Source organism: Pseudophryne corroboree, chromosome 1 (assembly GCF_028390025.1).
Source record: "Pseudophryne corroboree isolate aPseCor3 chromosome 1, aPseCor3.hap2, whole genome shotgun sequence".
Classification (NCBI taxonomy): domain Eukaryota; kingdom Metazoa; phylum Chordata; class Amphibia; order Anura; family Myobatrachidae; genus Pseudophryne; species Pseudophryne corroboree.
The window spans coordinates 537,913,014-537,934,053 of record NC_086444.1 but is presented as its reverse complement, the minus strand read 5'-3'; the positions used below and the strand labels follow the sequence as shown (position 1 = coordinate 537,934,053).

The window sequence follows — 21,040 nt, the reverse complement described above, 5'->3', positions numbered from 1 at the left end:
CATCCCCCCCCGCCCTCCCTGCTGTGTCCGTCCACCCCCCCCCCCCGCCCTCCCTGCTGTGTCCGTCCATCCCCCCCGCCCTCCCTGCTGTGTCCGTCCATCCCCCCCCGCCCTCCCTGCTGTGTCCGTCCACCCCCCCCCCCCCCGCCCTCCCTGCTGTGTCCGTCCATCCCCCCCCGCCCTCCCTGCTGTGTCCGTCCACCCCCCCCCCGCCCTCCCTGCTGTGTCCGTCCATCCCCCCCGCCCTCCCTGCTGTGTCCGTCCATCCCCCCCGCCCTCCCTGCTGTGTCCGTCCATCCCCCCCGCCCTCCCTGCTGTGTCCGTCCATATCCCTGCTGTGTCCGTCCTTATCCCTGCTGTGTCCGTCCACCCCCCCCGCCCTCCCTGCTGTGTCCGTCCATCCCCCCTGCCTTCCCTGCTGTGTCCGTCCATCCCCCCCGCCCTCCCTGCTGTGTCCGTCCATCCCCCCCTGCCCTCCCTGCTGTGTCCGTCCATCCCCCCCCCCGCCCTCCCTGCTGTGTCCGTCCATCCCCCCCCGCCCTCCCTGCTGTTTCCGTCCATCCCCCCCCGCCCTCCCTGCTGGTCCGTCCATCCCCCCCGCCCTCCCTGCTGTGTCCGTCCATCCCCCCCGCCCTCCCTGCTGTGTCCGTCCATCCCCCCCGCCCTCCCTGCTGTGTCCGTCCATCCCCCCCCCCGCCCTCCCTGCTGTGTCCGTCCATCCCCCCCCCCGCCCTCCCTGCTGTGTCCGTCCATCCCCCCCCCCCCGCCCTCCCTGCTGTGTCTGTCCTTCCCCCCCCCGCTCTCCCTGCTGTGTCCGTCCATCCTCCCCCGCCCTCCCTGCTGTGTCCGTCCATCCCCCCCGCCCTCCCTGCTGTGTCCGTCCATCCCCCCCGCCCTCCCTGCTGTGTCCGCCCATCCCCCCCCCCGCCCTCCCTGCTGTGTCCGTCCATCCCCCCCGCCCTCCCTGCTGTGTCCGTCCATCCCCCCCCTGCCCTCCCTGCTGTGTCCGTCCATCCCCCCCGCCCTCCCTGCTGTGTCCGTCCATCCCCCCCGGCCTCCCATCCCCCCCGCCCTCCCTGCTGTGTCCGTCCATCCCCCCCCGCCCTCCCTGCTGTGTCCGTCCATCCCCCCCCGCCGCCCTCCCTGCTGTGTCCGTCCATCCCCCCCGCCCTCCCTGCTGTGTCCGTCCATCCCTCCCCGCCGTCCCCAGACGCAGCACCTGACACTCACACGGACCTGACACACACGCACACATTCACACGCAGCGCCTGACACACACAGACGCGCAGCGCCTGACACACACAGACGCGCAGCGCCTGACACACACAGACGCGCAGCGCCTGACACACACAGACGCGCAGCGCCTGACACACACAGACGCGCAGCGCCTGACACACACAGACGCGCAGCGCCTGACACACACAGACGCGCAGCGCCTGACACATACAGACGCGCAGCGCCTGACACACACAGACGCGCAGCGCCTGACACACACACAGACGCGCAGCGCCTGACACACACAGACGCGCAGCGCCTGACACACACAGACGCGCAGCGCCTGACACATACAGACGCGCAGCGCCTGACACACACAGATGCGCAGCGCCTGACACACACAGACGCAGCACCTGACACACACACACAGCAGCACCTGACACACACAGCAGCACCTGACACACACACGCAGCACCTGACACACACACGCAGCACCTGACACACACACTCACGCACCTGACACATGCACTCACACGCAGCACCTGACATACTCACACGCAGCACCTAACACACACACATGCAGCACCTGACACACACACGCAGCACCTGACACACGCAGACATGCAGCACCTGACACACGCAGCACCTGACACACGCAGACACGCAGCACCTGACACACGCAGACACGCAGCACTTGACATGCAGCACCTGACACACACACACGCAGCACCTGACACACACACACAGCACCTGACATTCAGACATGCAGCGCCTGACACATACACACACGCAGACATGCAGCGCCTGACATGCAGCACCTGACAGACACACACACACCCACACACACAGACATGCAGCACCTGACACACACACACACACACACACACAAATATGCAGCACTTGACACACCCACACACATACAGACATGCAGCACCTGACACACACACACACAGGCAGCACCTGACACACACACACAGACGCAGCACATGACACTCACACGGACCTGACACACGCACACACTCACACGCAGCACCTGACACACACACACAGACGTGCAGCGCCTGACACACACAGGCACGCAGCACCTGACACACACACACAGACGCGCAGCACCTGACACACACACACACACAGACGCGCAGCGCCTGACACACACACACAGACGCGCAGCGCCTGACACACACACACAGACGCGCAGCGCCTGACACACACACACAGACGCGCAGCGCCTGACACACACAGACGCGCAGCGCCTGACAGACACAGACACGCAGCGCCTGACACACGCAGCGCCTGACAGACACGCGCACTCACACGCAGCGCCTGACAGACATGCGCACACGCACTCACACGCAGCGCCTGACAGACACGCGCACTCACACGCAGCGCCTGACACACACGCGCACTCACAGGCAGCGCCTGACACGCACACACACTCACACGCAGCGCCTAACACACTCACACGCAGCGCCTGACACGCACATACTAGTGATGAGTGGGTTCGGTTCGTCGGAATCCGGACCCCCCGAACTTCACCCCTTTTACACGAGGCAGGTTCGAACCTTCCCGCCTTGCTCGGCTAACCCAAGCGCGCCCGAACGTCATCATCCCGCTGTCGGATTCTCACGAGATTCGGATGTCTGCATTCGTGGAAAGGGGTCCCATGTGTAAACATGGGACCCCTTTCAGTCCGTCTGGTCCGGGTGTTCGGTTTGTTGTTTTGCCAAGTACGTGGATTTAATCTGGAACCTGGATCAGGTGAGTATAATTATCTTTTATTTTCAGGTACCCGTGGATTCTACTTGGAGAAGAGGACCGACTGCTTCGTGTCAACATAGGTAAGTATGTGTGTGTCGGCAGGTGTGAAATAAAGTTATACTTTCACGGTGTCTGTGTCCTGTTTTTATTTGGGTATTTTTTTTCCAGTAGAACTACAGGTACCAGCGGGCCCGTTTTTCTCCCGCATGCTGGTACTTGTGGTTCTCAAAGTACCAGCTTGCGGGGGAGGCTTGCTGGGACTTGTAGTACTACTGGAAAAAACAATATTCTTTCAATTTTCTCAAGGCTATCAGCCTCCCATCCGCAGCCCTTGGATGGGGGGGACAGCCTCGGGCTTCACCCTTGGCCCTTGGGTGGCTGGGGGGGGGGACCCCTTGATTGAAGGGGTCCCCACTCCCCCAGGGTACCCCGGCCAGGGGTGACTAGTTGGATATTTAATGCCACGGCCGCAGGGCTCTGTATAAAAGTGACCCCCGGCTGTGGCATTATCTGTCCAGCTAGTGGAGCCCGATGCTGGTGTAAAAAATACGGGGGTCCCCTACTCTTTTTGTCCCCCGTATTTTTTGCACCAGCACCAGGCGCAGAGCCCGGTGCTGGTTTTAAAAATACGGGGGATCCCCTGTCCGTTTTCCCCCCGGATTTTTAGAACCAGGACCGGCTCGAAGAGCCCGAGGCTGGTTATGCTTTGGAGGGGGGACCCCACGCAATTTTTTTTTCCGGGTTTTTTACATTCCATTTAAAAAATAATAATAATCTTTTAAAAAATATATAAATAATACTTGTGCCTCCAAAAAAGAGAAACCAAGTACCTAATCCCTTCTAATATAGATATGCTATTACCAAAAAAACAACAACTTTTATTTATTAGATTCCGCCTGCAAAGTGTGACGGATTGAAAATGACGAATTTACTGTTTAAAAGCACTGTTGTCGAATTTACAAACTTCAATTGAATATACTTTTGTCGAATTGCTGCATTTGTACCATTGCAGAAAAGTCGAATTTGTCAAATGACGAATTTTAAAAAGTCGAATTTTGAAAGCCTGTAAGAATAGGCCCCGCCTCCTTCTTCACATCAGCCGTCCCCTTCTACCCCTGTACCTTGCTCTCTCCTGTCTGTGTTCTCTCCCGTCTGTAGGACTAGGCCCCGCCCCCTTCTTACCCTCCAGTGACTGCTCTCTCCTGACAAGTGGACCAGGCCTGCCCCCTACACGCTGCTGGTGTCTTCATTGTTACTTGGTCTGGAGCTCCGTTGGGGAGAGAACTCACGTGAGCTCATTAAGAATGAGGAACTGGGATGTGCACCTGACACACACGCACACACGCAGCACCTGACACACACGCACACACGCAGCACCTGACACACACGCAGCACCTGACACACACGCAGACACGCAGCACCTGACACACACACACACGCAGCACCTGACACACACACACGCAGCACCTGACACACACACACACGCGCAGCACCAGACACGCAGCACCTGACACACACACACACGCAGACATGCAGCGCCTGACACACACATGCAGCACCTGACAGACACGCACACACAGACACGCAGCACCTGACACACACACGCAGCATTTGACACACACACGCAGACACGCAGCACCTGACACACAGACATGCAGCGCCTGACACACGCAGACATGCAGCACCTGGCACACACATGCAGCACCTGAAAGACACACACACACACACACACACACACACACACACACAGACATGCAGCACCTGACACACCCACACACACAGACATGCAGCACCTGACACACCCACACACATACAGACATGCAGCACCTGACACACACACAGGCAGCACCTGACACATATATACATGTGGCATTTAACGCACGCACGCACAGCACCTGACACACAATCATATACACACGCAGCACCTGCTACTCACACATATATACACATGCAGCACCTGCCACTCCCACATACATGAACAGCACCTAACACACACATATATACATGCAGCACCTGACACACACATACACGCGCAGCACCTGACAGTCGCACACATGCAGATGCGACACCTGACACAAACACATACACTCTCAACACCTGACACCCACGTGGCAGCTGACGCATACAAATGAAGCCCCTGAGATACACACATATACACGTGCAGCACCTGAGACACACACACACACACACACATGTATGTACACGCGCGGCTCCAGGCACACACATACGTACGTACACGCGCGGCACCTGACACACACACACACACGTACATACACGTGTGGCACCTGACACACACACACGTATGCACACGCGTGGCTCCTGACACACATACACACATGTACGTACACGCGCGGCTCCTGACACACACACACATACACATATATGTACGTACACGCGCGGTTCCTGACACCCACACACCTGTACATGCGCGGCTCCTGGCACACACACACGTACACGTGCGGCACCTGACACATACACGCGTGTACGTACACACATGCACAGCACCTGACATACACATGTAGGTACGCGCCACCTGACACACACACACGTACACGCACGACACCTGACACACGTACGTACACGCACGGCACCTGACACACACGTACGTGCACGCACGGCACCTGACGCACACGTACATACTAGTGATGAGTGGGTTCGGTTCGTCGGAATCCGAACCCCCCGAACTTCACCCATTTTACACGGGTCCGAGGCAGGTTCGAACCTTCCCGCCTCGCTCGGCTAACCCGAGCGCGCCCGAACGTTGTCATCCCGCTGTCGGATTCTCGCGAGATTCGGATGTCTGCATTCGTGGACATGGGACCCCTTTCAGTCCGTCTGGTCCGTGTGTTCGGTTTGTTTTGCCAAGTACGTGGATTTAATCTGGAACCTGGATCAGGTGAGTATAATTATCTTTTATTTTCAGTTACCCGTGGATTCTACTTGGAGAAGAGGACCGACTGCTTCGTGTCAACATAGGTAAGTATGTGTGTGTCGGCAGGTGTGAAATAAAGTTATACTTTCACGGTGTCTGTGTCCTGTTTTTATTTGGGTATTTTTTTCCCAGTAGAACTACAGGTACCAGCGGGCCCGTTTTTCTCCAGCATGCTGGTACTTGTGGTTCTCAAAGTACCAGCTTGCGGGGGAGGCTTGCTGGGACTTGTAGTACTACTGGAAAAAACAATATTCTTTCAATTTTCTCAAGGCTATCAGCCTCCCATCCGCAGCCCTTTTATGGGGGGGACAGCCTCGGGCTTCACCCCTGGCCCTTGGGTGGCTGGGGGGGGGGACCCCTTGATTGAAGGGGTCCCCACTCCCCCAGGGTACCCCGGCCAGGGGTGACTAGTTGGATATTTAATGCCACGGCCGCAGGGCACTGTATAAAAGTGACCCCCGGCTGTGGCATTATCTGTCCAGCTAGTGGAGCCCGATGCTGGTGTAAAAAATAAGGAGGACCCCTACTCTTTTTGTCCCCCGTATTTTTTGCACCAGGCGCAGAGCCTGGTGCTGGTTTTAAAAATACGTGGGATCCCCTGTCCGTTTTCCCCCCGGATTTTTAGAACCAGGACCGGCTCGAAGAGCCCGAGGCTGGTTATGCTTTAAGGGGGGACTCCACGCAATTTTTTTTACGGGTTTTTCACATTCCATTTAAAAAATAATAATAATCTTTTAAAAAATATATAAATAATACTTGTGCCTCCAAAAAAGACAAACCAAGTACCTAATCCCTTCTAATATAAATAGATATGATATTACCAAAAAAGAAAACTGCAAAAAAAACATGTTTTTACATTTTTTTATTAGATTCCGCCAGCAAAGTGTGGCGGATTGAAAATGACGAATTTACTGTTTAAAAGCACTGTTGTCGAATTTACAAACTTCAATTGAATATACTTTTGTCGAATTGCCGCATTTGTACCATTGCAGAAAAGTCGAATTTGTCAAATGTCGAATTTTTAAAAAAATCGAATTTTGAAAGCCTGTAAGAATAGGCCCCGCCCCCTTCTTCACATCAGCCGTCCCCTTCTACCCCTGTACCTTGCTCTCTCCTGTCTGTGTTCTCTCCCGTCTGTAGGACTAGGCCCCGCCCCCTTCTTACCCTCCAGTGACTGCTCTCTCCTGACAAGTGGACCAGGCATGCCCCTACACGCTGCTGGTGTCTTCATTGTTACTTGGTCTGGAGCTCCGTTGGGAAGAGAACTCACGTGAGCTCATTAAGAATGAGGAACTGGGATGCTTTAATTTTATTGTGAGTAGTGTAGTGTGGTGATGTAGTATGTTGTATGGGGGGTATAGTGTAATTATGAAGTGCAGCATATGGGAGGGCTATAGCATAGTGATGTAGTGTGGCATATGGGGGGTGGTAGCGCATAGGCGTGCGTACAGGGGGTGCCTGGTGCGCACAGGCACTCCCTAATGTCCAGCACCGCTGCACGCCACGCTTGCTGTAGCACAGTGATCACTGAGTGTGTGATCGGTGGAGCCTAGCCTGCAGCTCATTTCCGTACCTCCCACCACCGATGCGCCCGCCCCCCCTCTGCCTGCTGCTAATACTATGCTGAGTGCATTAGTTGGCGGCCTCACTGGGGGGACTGGCGTCACCTTGCAATGTGACTTGGTGATGTCCGCCCATGCTCTCCTCCCGCCCACCTGTGCTTTCCTCCCGCTGCGGTCTCTCAGTCCTAGTGTGCCGCGGCCGCCACACCACTGGGGACTGGGAGCCGCCGGCAGACACATTCTGCTGAGACTTACTTGTCAGTGCGGGTTCCGGACGGCAGGCGGCGGGTGGGAGGGCAGACGGGGAGCAGGTGTCACAAGGAGTGTGTGGGTAACTAATTCACAATACTTCCGCTCAACGTGGCACTGCTGGTCCTTCATCTCCCATGTCTCTTCACCAGGTGGCGGGCGGCCCGGAAATTAAGTGATGTGTTGTGCAGCAGTCAGTGTGAAGTGACTGTGAGTAACACTGGTGGTGCTGATGATGCTGCTGCAGAATCGGGAAGCAATTAATTCATAAATATAATGTACTCTATCAATGTATTATACATACATAAACATGGACATACGTGTATTTGTGTATACATGTATATACATGAGTGTGTGTGTGTGTGTGTGTGTGTGTGTGTATATATATATATATATATATATATATATATGACTTGGGGTTTGTTTTATTAGATAGAGCATGTCCCAGTGAAGTGCCTTTTGGGGTTGTGGTTTTTCAGAAAGTTACAGGTTTTTTTTAATTAAGAGAAATATGCCCCATTAGAGATCGGGCATTTCAATTTGTTGCGCCTGCACAGTGGCCGCCAGCAGGGGGTGTATTAGAGTGCCTTCACTTGAGAGCCGCAATATGGCCGCCTTCTCCCCGGTTATTCTGTAAATAGGAAAATAACCTCACAGGTTCACATAGGGCAGAGTTGCCACCACTAGTGCAGGGCTGTAACGTACAGTACTAAGGAAAAGCCATATACTAAAGTGGCACGGTGACCTCACCCCTCTCAGAGATACCAGGGCGCAGCACACTGTACGGGGTACACTTGGTACACACACCTGTTAGCTCAGGGCAGCACTATAGGACCCTCCTGTAATGCTGTGCTGGAGGCGTGTAGTGATCAGGGCACTGGGAGACTGGCTGGCTGGTCTCCGTCTCTGCTGCCTATAGAACTTCCACCTCTGTTATATATCAGGGCTGCTCTCCTGTGTGTTCTCTTCCTCTCCTACTTCACACTGGAACTAGCCGCCCAGAGAACGAGAGGGCAGCGGCTGACATCAGAGAGGGTGCAGCAATCTGTGTGGGCAGAGCCCCTCACAGCAAGGTGTCCTTTTGCTGTGCCCCATGTAATCACTGTGATCCATACAGACTCTCACCCTGGTAAGCTCTCTATTTATTATTTATTTTTGTACACTGCAGCATGCTCGAGGGAAGGGAGCAGGCACCCCCCCACCCCCACCCCACCGCCACTACTCCTCCGCCAGCATCACTGCCGAGCCGGTCAGTGTTCCGGTGGCAATGAGCAGTAGGCAGCCACCAGCAACAACAGCCAGGAAGCTGTTACTCCCGGCAGCAGTAGCGTCAAGCTGCAATTCAGCCAGCGGCACGATGATCCGGGAGACAGTGGCAGCACAGGGAAGCAGTACCCCCTCCAATCGCAGCACCAACCTGGAGACTGAGGCAGCAACCCACCCCCAGCAGCAGCACCACCCTGATGATAGGTAAGATGCATTTTGGTGTCACAAGAAGGTGGCCGGAGTAGTGGCTGGCTGTGGTCACACCCCGGGCAAAAGTGATAGTGATTTCAGTGTTCCCTTGCGCGGGGATTGGATGTGTAGATGTATGGAGGCTATGTTTGTATAGATGTGAGCGGCAGTGTGCGGATGTATGAGAGCGGCAATGTACGGCTGTATGAGTGCGATGGTGTGCGGCTGTAAGAGTGCGATGGTGTGCGGCTGTAAGAGTGCGATGGTGTGCGGCTGTAAGAGTGCAATGGTGTGCGGCTGTAAGAGTGCAATGGTGTGCGGCTGTAAGAGTGCAATGGTGTGCGGCTGTAAGAGTGCAATGGTGTGCGGCTGTAAGAGTGCAATGGTGTGCGGCTGTAAGAGTGCGGCAGTGTGCGGCTGTAAGAGTGCGGGGTTGTACGGATGTATGAGAGCGGCAGTGTATGGATGTATGAGAGCAGCAGTGTACAGTTGTGTGAGAGCGGCAGTGTATGGATGGCAGCATCATGGGGAGGGATGTCAGAATGCTGTTATAGGGTTCCTAATACAAAATGGAATCCGTATAGTGGGCGGGGCTGCACCATGGCACCACGTTGGGCTTGATGGGCAGGTAGTGCGGCAAGCACACCCAAATTGGCGTCTGACGTCGCCCGCAGTCCACACTGTTGTGAGGAGTCAGAGTTAATTTTGACTGTGTAGTGTACTCACAGAGGACCTACCGCCCGTCCCCTCCTCGCATCTGAGCAGCAGGTCAGTCTCTTATTTTCTTTTTAATCAGGAGAGGCCGAGTGAACTCTGAGCAGGGGGGCAGAGCTACATGGGACCCAGAGGGGCTGCTGTGCTGTCAGAGAGGAAGAGAGAGATGAAGCTACTGCAGATCCCCAGCTGATTGTGAGGTGCCGGGTTGAAGGGTGATGTGATCACCCTTCTCCCTCGCTGCAGCTGGGGACCGCATCTAGGCTTCCTCCATCGAGTGCATGCGGCGCAGCAGTGGGCGGCGTGTAATGAGTTTGTCTGACTCATTATACTGCTGCCTGTTGTGGACACCTCCGTCCGTACGGACTGGTGTACATGCCCAGCACAGAGGTGACAGTGTTGGTAGAAGTGCTGCCCAGCTCTGACCCTGCAGGCCTCCCTGATCTGGCTGCGGCCGCTGCTGCTGTGGCCTGAAACCCCTGCCGGTCCCCTCCATAGACTTCCGCCTGGCCAGCGCTGAGGTACTAGGGGTAGCCCAGCTGCGGGAAGGGTATGTCTCTGGCTTTCTCTCCGGCAGGGGAAGGTGACAGCGGCGGAGGAAGTGCTGCCCACCTCAGACACTACAGGCCTCCCCGATCCAGCTGCGGCCACAGCTGATGCTGCCAGAACCCCCTGCTGGTCTCCTTTGTTGACTGCCGCATGGCCAGTGCTGAAGTACTGGGGGTAAGCCAGCTACGGGAAGAGTGTCTCTGCCTCTGGCTCTCTCTCTCTGGCAGGGGAAGGAAGGGCTGATTCTCTGGCACAACAGGGAGGGCTGGGCTGCAGGAACACAGCACTGGAAGAAACAGGAGGCCGAACTCATGACCAAAAAGTGAGCAGTGCAGTGATCAGCCCCCTAGTCTTTCCCTCTCTCTGGGTGCAGAGCTGTATTCTACAGAGAGAGCTGGGATGGGAAGAAGGGGAACGGCACTTGACATACACATACACGCGCAACCTGACACACACATACACGTGCGGCACCTGACACACACACACATAGCATCAGACACAATAAAATAAACATGCAGCACCTGACCCACACATACACGCGCAACACCTGACACACACACATATACACGTGCGGCACCTGACACACACACGTAGCATCAGACACAATTAAATAAACATGCAGCACCTGACACATGCATATACACGCAGCACCTGACACATACATATACACGCACACCATCAGACACACACATACACATGCAGCACCTTAATCACACACACATAGACACGTGTAGTACCTGACGCACACACATGTACACGCGCAGCACCTGACGCACACTCATGTACACACGCAGCACCTGACGCACACTCATGTACACGCGCAGCACCTAATGCACACTCATGTACACACGCAGCACCCGACGCACACTCATGTACACGCGCAGCACCTAATGCACACTCATGTACACGCGCAGCACCTGATGCACACATGTACACGCGCAGCACCTGACACAGACATACGTATTCATGCACAGCACCAGACCTACCCTTGTACACACGCGGAGCACCTGATACTCACACACATATACACCCGCAACACCTGACACACATACACGTGCGGCAGCTGACGCATACACACGCACCATCAGACACACTCGTATATACACGCAGCACCTGACACACATACACACACACACAGGAGCTGATACACAGGCAGCACCTGACACACACACACACACACATATACACGCGCAGCACCTGACACCACGCACTCACACGTACAAGCAATGCATTTCACGCCTACCTCCAGCCTCAGTCACAGGCTGCTGCCGCCTACCCCCCTCCCTGCATCAGCTGCAAAGGCAGCAAAATATTTTGACCAAAGTCTAAAGGCCCATACACATTAAACGATGTCGCTCTGTGAGCGACATCATCTAATGTTTCCCCCGGCCGGCCGGCGGCCAACTGTACACGCTGAGCGATATGACCGCTCATATCGCTCAGTGACGTCACGCCCCCGCCAGCCCTGCATGAAGGTCGTGGACGACAGTCCACATCCTTCATGCAAGACCTACCGACAGCGACGATTGTTGCCGACCCGCGGGGCCGCGCATCGTTCGTCGCTGGCGGCATACACACTTAACGATAAAACGAGCGACATCGCTCAAGGAGGGGGAAAATGAGCGACGTTGCTCATTAAATCGTTAAGTGTGTATGGACCTTAAACAATTCGGTTTGGTTAATAAAATAATTTTGCACAGAACAGTGATGTTATACGAACATTTTCATTAAACATTTAAAAAATCAAATGTTTATTCTTACAGTGAAATTTTACATTTCTGAATAAAAAGAATAAATTTAAAAAAAGCGATGAAATTCCATAGACAAAAAACCTTACGGTTTCACATGTCCCATTAAGGCTTCTTAGACATGATCGAAATTTCAGAAACCTGTTGTAACTCTTCCACTCAAACTCCAAAAAGCAATGAAATTCCGATCATTAAGGCTGACGCCTTAATGGACGTGTTCCTTGCGCAATACAGATATGGTATGCCATCACAGCCTGTGGGTAAGTGCAGATTCAGCACTCTCACAGAGTGAGATTGCTGTCACTCACACAATGGTGGAGCTGCTAATTCACAGATTTGTGTGCTCATTGGAATACACACATGCAGTCTATGCAACTGAAGGTCTGAGCGGAAGACAAAGCTGCTCAGATGAGGTAAGAGTGTTGTTGATTGGAGGGAGGAGAGCGGTGTGGATGGGGGAACAGAAGTGTGTGGATAGAGTTGAACACTAAGCAGCACTGATGGGGGGGACAAAGAAACACAGGGGGTAATTCAGACCGCAGCAGCAGCAATCGCAGTCTGAATTAGTTTGTGAGGTGCGCACGTGCAATGGCCGCACTGCGCGTGCGTACCCCAGGAGCCCAGTGAGATGCTATCAGCATCTCACTGGCTGCGATCACCCTGCCTGATTGATAGGCAGAGGTGGTTGCGGGGAAGGAGGGGGGCGTGCAAACAGCGTTAGCATGCCATTGGCAGGGCATGGTCTGCACAACGGAGGCGTTTCCAGACCACTGGGGGGTGGGCTGTAGCGGTTATCCCCCTGCCCCAAGAGCACATGATCCACGAAATTTACCTTCAGGATGTCAGCTACATGAATGGGGTAAGAGTGGTGTGGATAGGGGGTAGATTAAGCAGCAAGTATGGGAAGGGAGACAGAGCGGTGCAGATGGGTTGAAAACACTGGCATGGATGGGTAGAAAACTGGTGCAGATGGGAGAGAAAATAGTGTGCCATGTACTGAAGGAGGCAGAGTGACGTTGAAGAAGGAAACACTGAGCAGCACAGAGAGAAGGGAACGGTGGTACAGACAAGGCACAGGTGGGGAAAGACAGATGGTGCAGATAAGTTAGTACAGACTAGCACAGATGGGAGAACACAGCAGTAGGGATTGGGGAAGACAGGGCAGCATGGGGGTGTATAGGGGAAGTAAGTGTAGATGCATAGACCGTAGATAGGGTATTATAGTTTTAGCAATTAACCAAGATGTTTGAGGGAGCTAAATGTGTATACTATGTGAGATGGATGTATGGAGTCCGAAGGATGTTGTAACAAGGTGGGATGGTTGTGACCGAATGGGATGGTTGTGGGCACTGTGTGGGATGGGAGCACCACAAAACTGCTCAGACCTTCAGTTGCATAGACTGCATGTGTGTATTCCAATGAGCACACAAATCTGTGAATTAGCAGCTCCACCATTGTGTGAGTGACAGCAATCTCACTCTGTGAGAGTGCTGAATCTGCACTTACCCACAGGCTGTGATGGCATACCATATCTGTATTGCGCAAGGAACACGTCCATTAAGGCGTCAGCCTTAATGATCGGAATTTCATTGCTTTTTGGAGTTTGAGTGGAAGAGTTACAACAGGTTTCTGAAATTTCGATCATGTCTAAGAAGCCTTAATGGGACATGTGAAACCGTAAGGTTTTTTGTCTATGGAATATATATATATATTGGGGGGTAAGTCCCCCCGATATATATATATATATATTGGGGGGTAAGTCCCCGCTTGGCCGGTCCCATTCCCTTCCTCTGTCGGGCTGGCTCACCCTGCCTGTCAGTCCCGCCTGATACATGCGACTGCTGCCGGATGCTGAACTTCTGATATTTGTGTGCCACCAATGTGGAACGCAAACAGGAAGCAGTGATCTTGCAGGCTAGGGGGCACATCCGCTAATCCGCAGCCTGATAGCATCTGTAGCGGATTTGACGCCACGGTGACCAAACCCCCCCCCCCCCCCAACACCACCACAGCCACACCACTCTCTTGCCGGCTGGCTGGCTGCCTCTCTCTCTCTCTCTCTCTCTCTCTCTCTGTTTTTTCCTGTGGGTGCCAGTGTCTATTTTTTTTTTTTTTTTTTCTTGTGCAGTGTATTTCATCTGCACATGCTTCCCAAAGGTGTTTGCACAGATTTGCATTACAGACACAGACGCACACACAAAGAAGTGTATTAGAATGTATAGCATTCCTAGGTGGTCACAGGGGATTGACTATTCAGGTGCAGATGTAACGCATGGGTGCGTTGCTGTTAGTGGTTGCATATAGAGACAGATGATCAGGTGATCTGTATCTGGCATAGTGCTGGTGATAGTTTTCAATGATGTTACTGATGACTTGCATCTTAGTCCTTGCATTATCAGATGCACGGACGTACACCATGTACAAATGTTGCAAGTAAGCTGCAAGTCTGTCCAACACAGAATCAGGGCTTATGAGGGGGATTCCGCACCCATTAGGGCTGCTTCCATGAATTTCCTGGGCTGGTTTTCCATTCCAATCTGCCCCTGGCCACCACGATCACTTCCAGGTATGCAACAGTATGGGCTGATGGGGAGAGATGCAAATGCAGAACAGTAGTCCATATGTTTCACATACCAGAGCTTAGTAGATTTCACAATTCAGCAGCCACCATGGAATATATGGGGGCTAACTTTGCAATAGAAAATGGATGGACAGCAGCAGATATTGCAGATAAATGTTGTGCTCAGGCCTTCGTACATCTTGGGGATGCTTGTTTTTTTGGGTGGGATTTCCCACATTCATATTTTGATAAGTATTTCCCCTAGTCCTGGTACATTTCACCTAGGATCTAGTATAAATTATTGGAGTTCAAAGGTGTCTATGTACTAAGCCTTGGAGACAGAGAAAGTGGACGGAGATAAAGTACCAACCAACCAGCTCTTGTCATTTTTCAAACACAGCCTGTAACATAGCAGTTATGAGTGGGTTGGTACTTTATCTCTCTCCAGGCCTTAGTACATGGACAACTTAGTTTGTTATTGGACCACAATAAAGCTATTTACATGATCGTGCACAGTAGAGATAAAATCCTTGTAAGCCTCCACTTCAGCTTATATTGGAGTGCACTGGCTTACACAAAGTAACGGTAGAAATCCATACATACTGTACCTGTTGATTTTATTCTAAAATAAATTAAGTACATTCACTATCAGGTGTAGATTGGCCATAGGGCACACCAGGAAGCTTCCTGGTAGGCTGGCGTGTCTGTGAGGCTTGTATAGGGCGTCGCCATGTAGCCCCTGCCCACCGCACTCTGTACACTGCATTTATTCCATCTCTGCAGTGCAGCAACTCTGCCATCCAGTGATGCTGCTGTCTACATGGTATGTTATACCTCTTGTGCTGCCCATATCTGGCCAATTCTACAAAATGATACACGAACACGTTTAGTTCCCAATTTCCCTCCGGTCTGATACAACTACAGCAAAAGATGCAAGGAAGGTTGCAATTGCGTTCAATGAGTAGGGATTCCACCCCTCTCAACAGACCCCACCCCCTTATCAGACCACAACCCCATTAGGGCTGCCTTCCATACATTTCCCAGGCTGGTTTTTCATCCCAGTCCGCCCCTGTTGGCTATAAATGCTAATGAAAACCATATTGGCTCATTGCAGTGACATGTCTGATCTATGGTAATTATTATTAGCTAACTTTGATTAAAGAGAGAGAATTGTTGGATTTTTGAACCTGTCATTGCTGAATTCCAATAGTGTGCCTTTCTGACAGGAAGCGGAAGCAGCACCTTTTAGCTTTGTTTTTTGTTTGTGCTCTTATGAGGGGGTGTTTTCTGAAAGACAAAATGGCATTTACAGGATCCACAGATGAAAGAAAGGACTTGCCACTGTTTAGCTGACATGAATTCTTGTCATCCCAGGATTGTCTACAACTTCAGAACTTGCCCTCCGTTGATTGACAATAAAGTCTCAGCCCCTGCTAAGAGGTGTTAAAACGCAGCTGCATGTCACAATAAAAGGAAAGCTGCATTTGTGATGTTAGGAAACACAATTCATCTAAGCCTTCTAATAGATCCCCAGCCAACCCTGTATTGTCTACACTGACTGAAATGCACCATGGGTATGCTGTCTTTCACTAATAATGCTGTCTTCTGTAGATCGAGAGCTAGAAAACCATGGCAGCAGACCTTCTCAGAAGTTTTTGGCACTCGCTGGAAGATCCTGTGGTTCATTCCTTTCAGGCGGAGGCGACCACTGCGAATCTCCTACTACTTTGCCAATCATGTCTAAACAGATGGATGGTGAGCACAGATGGGTCTGCCACGCTGGAAACAAGTTACACGTTTTATCATAACAGTGCTATGACAGTCTTCAAGTCAATTATAATCCACCCACCAATCTTACACATCACAAAGTGCCCCAGGCTTTGTTTTAATAGTGATCTCCATCCATTTGTGGGAACAGTACAAGATATGTATTTATGTGCTGAACGTTGTTTCTTTTCAAGATGTCCTCTTCCCCTCAGGACACATTGAGCTCCCTCAGGCTAAGGACTAAAACCATGGATTAAGATTTCTGTCATGTCATGTAAAAGTTCTGAAATGTTTTTCTTTTTTGTCTCTTTTTATCAATGCACTGACAATTTTTGACACCCTGAGTCTGTTCTAATCATTTTTTTAATTTATTTTTTTAACCTTAAGAAACCAAATAGTATTTATATTTATATAAAGCAAATGGATTTTTTTTTTGTTTGTTTTGCGAAATACTTGTTTTAATATGCCAATTTTATTTTATTTTGAACTTGTGCTTTATGTAAAGCTTCTCACATTCTTGTATTTGAAATCAAATATGCTTTTATGTTCAGTGATCAGATTTTATAAACCACTTTACGAAATGTTATTTTTAACGTATAGCATGTTCTGTTTTCTTCAAGAATGACATATAACTACCCTGTGGCTGGTTTTATATAACAGTGTATCTGTACTGCAGGGAGTGAATGTTAAGTGTGTGTGTATATACAGATACTATGGGGTATATTCAATAAGAGTCAGATCCATTCTGACATGCATTTGTCGGAATGGATCCGACCAGCCCTATTCAATGAGCGGCCAAATCAGACTGTCTGATTTGGCCGTTCCCGGTCTTCCGTTCTGCTGCTGCTCTCAGCAACTCCCCGTGTGTGAGATCACAGGGTGCTGCTGGAGGGAGCCGCACTCAACCAGGGAGCGCTCCTGGGAGTCTAGCCGCCTGCCGGCCGAGAAGCGTTTCCGGGAGAGCGGAGCCTGGCTGAGGGGGGGGGGAAAGAGGAGAGTGTCTTCCACCGACCGCGGCTCCAGCTGCCCCCGCCGGTAAGAACTCTCTCTCCCTCGCCCTGCTCCCCTGTCTGATCTCCTCAATCCAACTTTTTTTCAAGTCGGATTGAGATTGTTGGAAACGGTGCCAAAACCTGTCGGATTTGGCCCCGTTTCCGACAGAAGCACGCGGATCGGCGGCTATTCCGCCGATCCACGTGTTTTTTACGACAAGTCGGGAATTCCAGACTTGTCAGAAAAAAACAGCCCCTATTGACTAGGTCGGAACGCCTTCCAACCTAAATCAGTCGGAAACTGCCATCTTTCCGACAAGATGGCAGTTTCCGACTCTTATTGAATATACCCCTGTATGTCTGTTTGCCTACTATGATGTGCTAATTCTGGTGGTGTTTTCTTTTTTTCCTGTGTTAAATACTGATGTTGTATTGGTGCCTCTTTGCAATTTTGCATTTTCTTGTATTCCAATGGTGTCTTTTTTGAAAATACAGACTGTACAATGTAGAAATAATAGTAGCATATATTTTGTTTCCCATACATCTTCAAAGATGAACATTCTAATGAATTGTATAAGAGTGTAACTGGGAGAATGGTGCAATACATAGATACAAATTAGATGGCATTTGTTTTATAAAATAGCATTGCTGCACAACACCCTAGTAGCTTATCTGCTGAGTATTGGCAAGACACTCTTGTGTTTATTATAGCTATCTTTTGGTAAACGTTACTTATCTTATACAGTCAGCGGTGTGTACCTATAATAAGGCAGCAACACTGCTGATTCATTTAAATGATGCAAATTATTAACTTATTACCTTGTTATTAACTATGTTAATGCTTCAATATTACAAAATGAATCTTTTAAAATGCATGCAATACATAATTGCTTTTGTTGGCTTGATAATTCACTTGAAGAATAGAGTTGACAAGCCAAACATGTCCGCTATCATCTCAACCTAACCCCCCCCCCCACCCCACACGCAGTTGTCATCTCAGATACAGAATGGCATAGGAACACTCCCAGATAACTGCATTGCCTTCCATACCCCTTACATAGCTCACTGTAGACAGAATTCTAACACCGTATTATCTAAAGAGATAGTAAAATAGATAAATGTCAATATTTGCACTGTAGCATCACCGAGTATCCATTTCCTTTACATGAAATATTATATATTATTTGTTTATTTTTATACACGCCCCTCCTTTTTCAATTCACTGAAAACTGGGATGTGTGTATAAATCTTTTTATAGCTTTTTGGTTTAAAACTATATATATATATATATATATATAAAATCACACACACACACACACACACACACACACACCTTATGGTGACTGTTTCCTTTCTGTATGTGTGTGTAAATATACAGTATATGTGGAGATTTTATATATATATATATATATATATATATATATTAGTGTGTGTATATATTTCTGCGGACTGTTTATGTGCTATGGAGACGAAAAAATGTTTTGGGGAATTTTTTATTTGTCTGTCTATTTCGGCATCACACAAAAACTACAGGATGAATTTGGATTGCGTTTTCACTATTGTATAGCTTAGTGACCTAGAAACAAACTGAATTGTATGATCTCGATGTGACATTGCGGCGAGGAGCAATAAAGGAAAAAACAGACGCTTTACACTGTGCACTTCAAAATGACTATATGTATATAAATACACTTATATAGCACACCCCAGAAAACACTCAGGACTGCAGGCGTAGATCTCAGGACCAGCTGCTTCTCTCATGGACAGCTTTACGTGACTTGCTCACAAGTTAGTAGCCCCAAGCATCTTTTTGTGTTAATCCCTGAAGGAAAAACCGCAAGTATTGTTTACAAATACATTTTGTGATCAGTGTGTACAATATGACATATACATCACAATATTAGATGTGTGTGTGTGTATGTATGTATTATTTGGCCACACCTGTTGATTAGTGAATTCAGGTGTTTCAATCAGACCCATTGCCAAAGGGGTATAAAATCAAACACCTAGCCATGCAGTCTCCATTTGCAAACATTTGTGATACAAAATGGGTCGTTCTGAAGAGCTCAGTGACTTCAAGCGTGGTACTGTGATAGGATGCCACCTTTGCAATAAGACGGTTTTTGAAATTTCATCCCTGCTGTATATTCCACGGTCAACTGTAAGTGATATTATTAGAAAGTGGAAGCATTTAGGAACAACAGCAACTCAGCCAGGAAGTGGAAGACCATGTAAAATCACAAAGCGGGGTCAAAGACTGATTCCATAGCCATATGACTCTTAACGTTGTCTAAATACAATTGTAGGTGATTGACAACAGTCTCCTCCTTCTCCTTATAGTTGGTTCGGAGATAACATATATAAGGAGAAGGAGGAGACTGTTGTCAATCACCTACAATTGTATTTAGAGAACGTTAAGAGTCATACTGCTTAAAGTGTATCAATATTGATTTTGAAGTTATTATGTCTTTTAATAAATTTTATATGTTGGAACATGTTATTACTTTGTTTTAAACATCATTAACCATTCAAGGGTTAAAAAAATTGGGTGTTGATACGACCCCCTGGCGCCGATTCTCCTATTGTTGTATGTATATATATATATATATATATATATATATATATATGTACACACACACACTTTGTTATTGTTGCAATTTCTAAAAAAGGTGTCATGTTTTTCTCCCCACTCCTAGCGGCAGCAACAGTTTGGCTGAAGTTCAATGGCAAGTCTTGTGTTCCTGATGCGCTGACTTTGCCAACTAAAGGCCCATACACACTGGGCGATTTTGAGCTGAAAGCAGCTCACTTTTGGTGTGTTGAACTGCTTTCATCTCAAACCCACCTAGTGTGTATGCCCCGGCGATGAGCGTACATGCGCACCCCCGCTTCATCGCCGGCAGCTGCCGTTCATCTGCTGGTATTACAAGCAGATGAACGGCGGGGTGGACGGCTTTCCATAGTGTCCTGCTATGGAATGCCGTTCACCCCCGCTGACAACGCTGGGCAGGGGAGAAAAGCGCTCAGTGTGTATGCACTGAGCGATTTTCAGCCCAGCGATGTCAGCGATCATCGCTGTGCATATACGCTGGGCAAAAACGCCCAGTGTGTATGCACCATAACACGTGCAGTGGACTGAAAGGCTGGTTTGAGCTTCCAGTTCCTCTGACCTTCAAAAAAAAAAAAAGTATGAAAAAATATTAAATTACTTTTTTTGAAGCAAACATTTAAGTACAGTGTTTTTTTCAGCTGCGATAATAAGACTGCGCTATTATCCTTCTTAAGTAGTTATTCCCAAACTATTGCCTGTTGGGGGAGTTGTTAAATGGATGTAGCCATTTAATGTGTATCTCCCTTTTAATGTTAATTGTAAATTATGCATATAACTGCATTTTGCTTCAGATTTAGTGGACATTTTTTTAATTCTTTAATTATTTTATTTTCCGTAATCGCATGACATGTAAATCACAAAATTAGAATGGTTACAAGGAAGTGCTTTAACCACTTAACTATTTTCCCTTCCAAACAAGTAAAAAAAA

General features: G+C 49.9%; 1 protein-coding gene across 2 annotated transcripts in view; it reads left to right on the top strand.

Annotated features, from left to right (window-relative positions):
• ZDHHC21 (zinc finger DHHC-type palmitoyltransferase 21) overlaps positions 1-19,795 on the top strand; it is a 110,799-nt gene extending 91,004 nt beyond the window's left edge. The window contains exon 8 of one of the 2 annotated variants that reach the window (XM_063914066.1): positions 16,354-19,795. In XM_063914066.1, the coding sequence (XP_063770136.1) occupies positions 16,354-16,486 (133 nt within the window). In that variant the 3' untranslated portion in view covers positions 16,487-19,795. Of the gene's footprint in view, positions 1-8,884; positions 9,003-16,353 lie in introns of those variants that run through there. The other variant, XM_063914067.1, reaches the window with a different exon arrangement.
• The last annotated feature ends 1,245 nt before the right edge of the window (positions 19,796-21,040 follow it).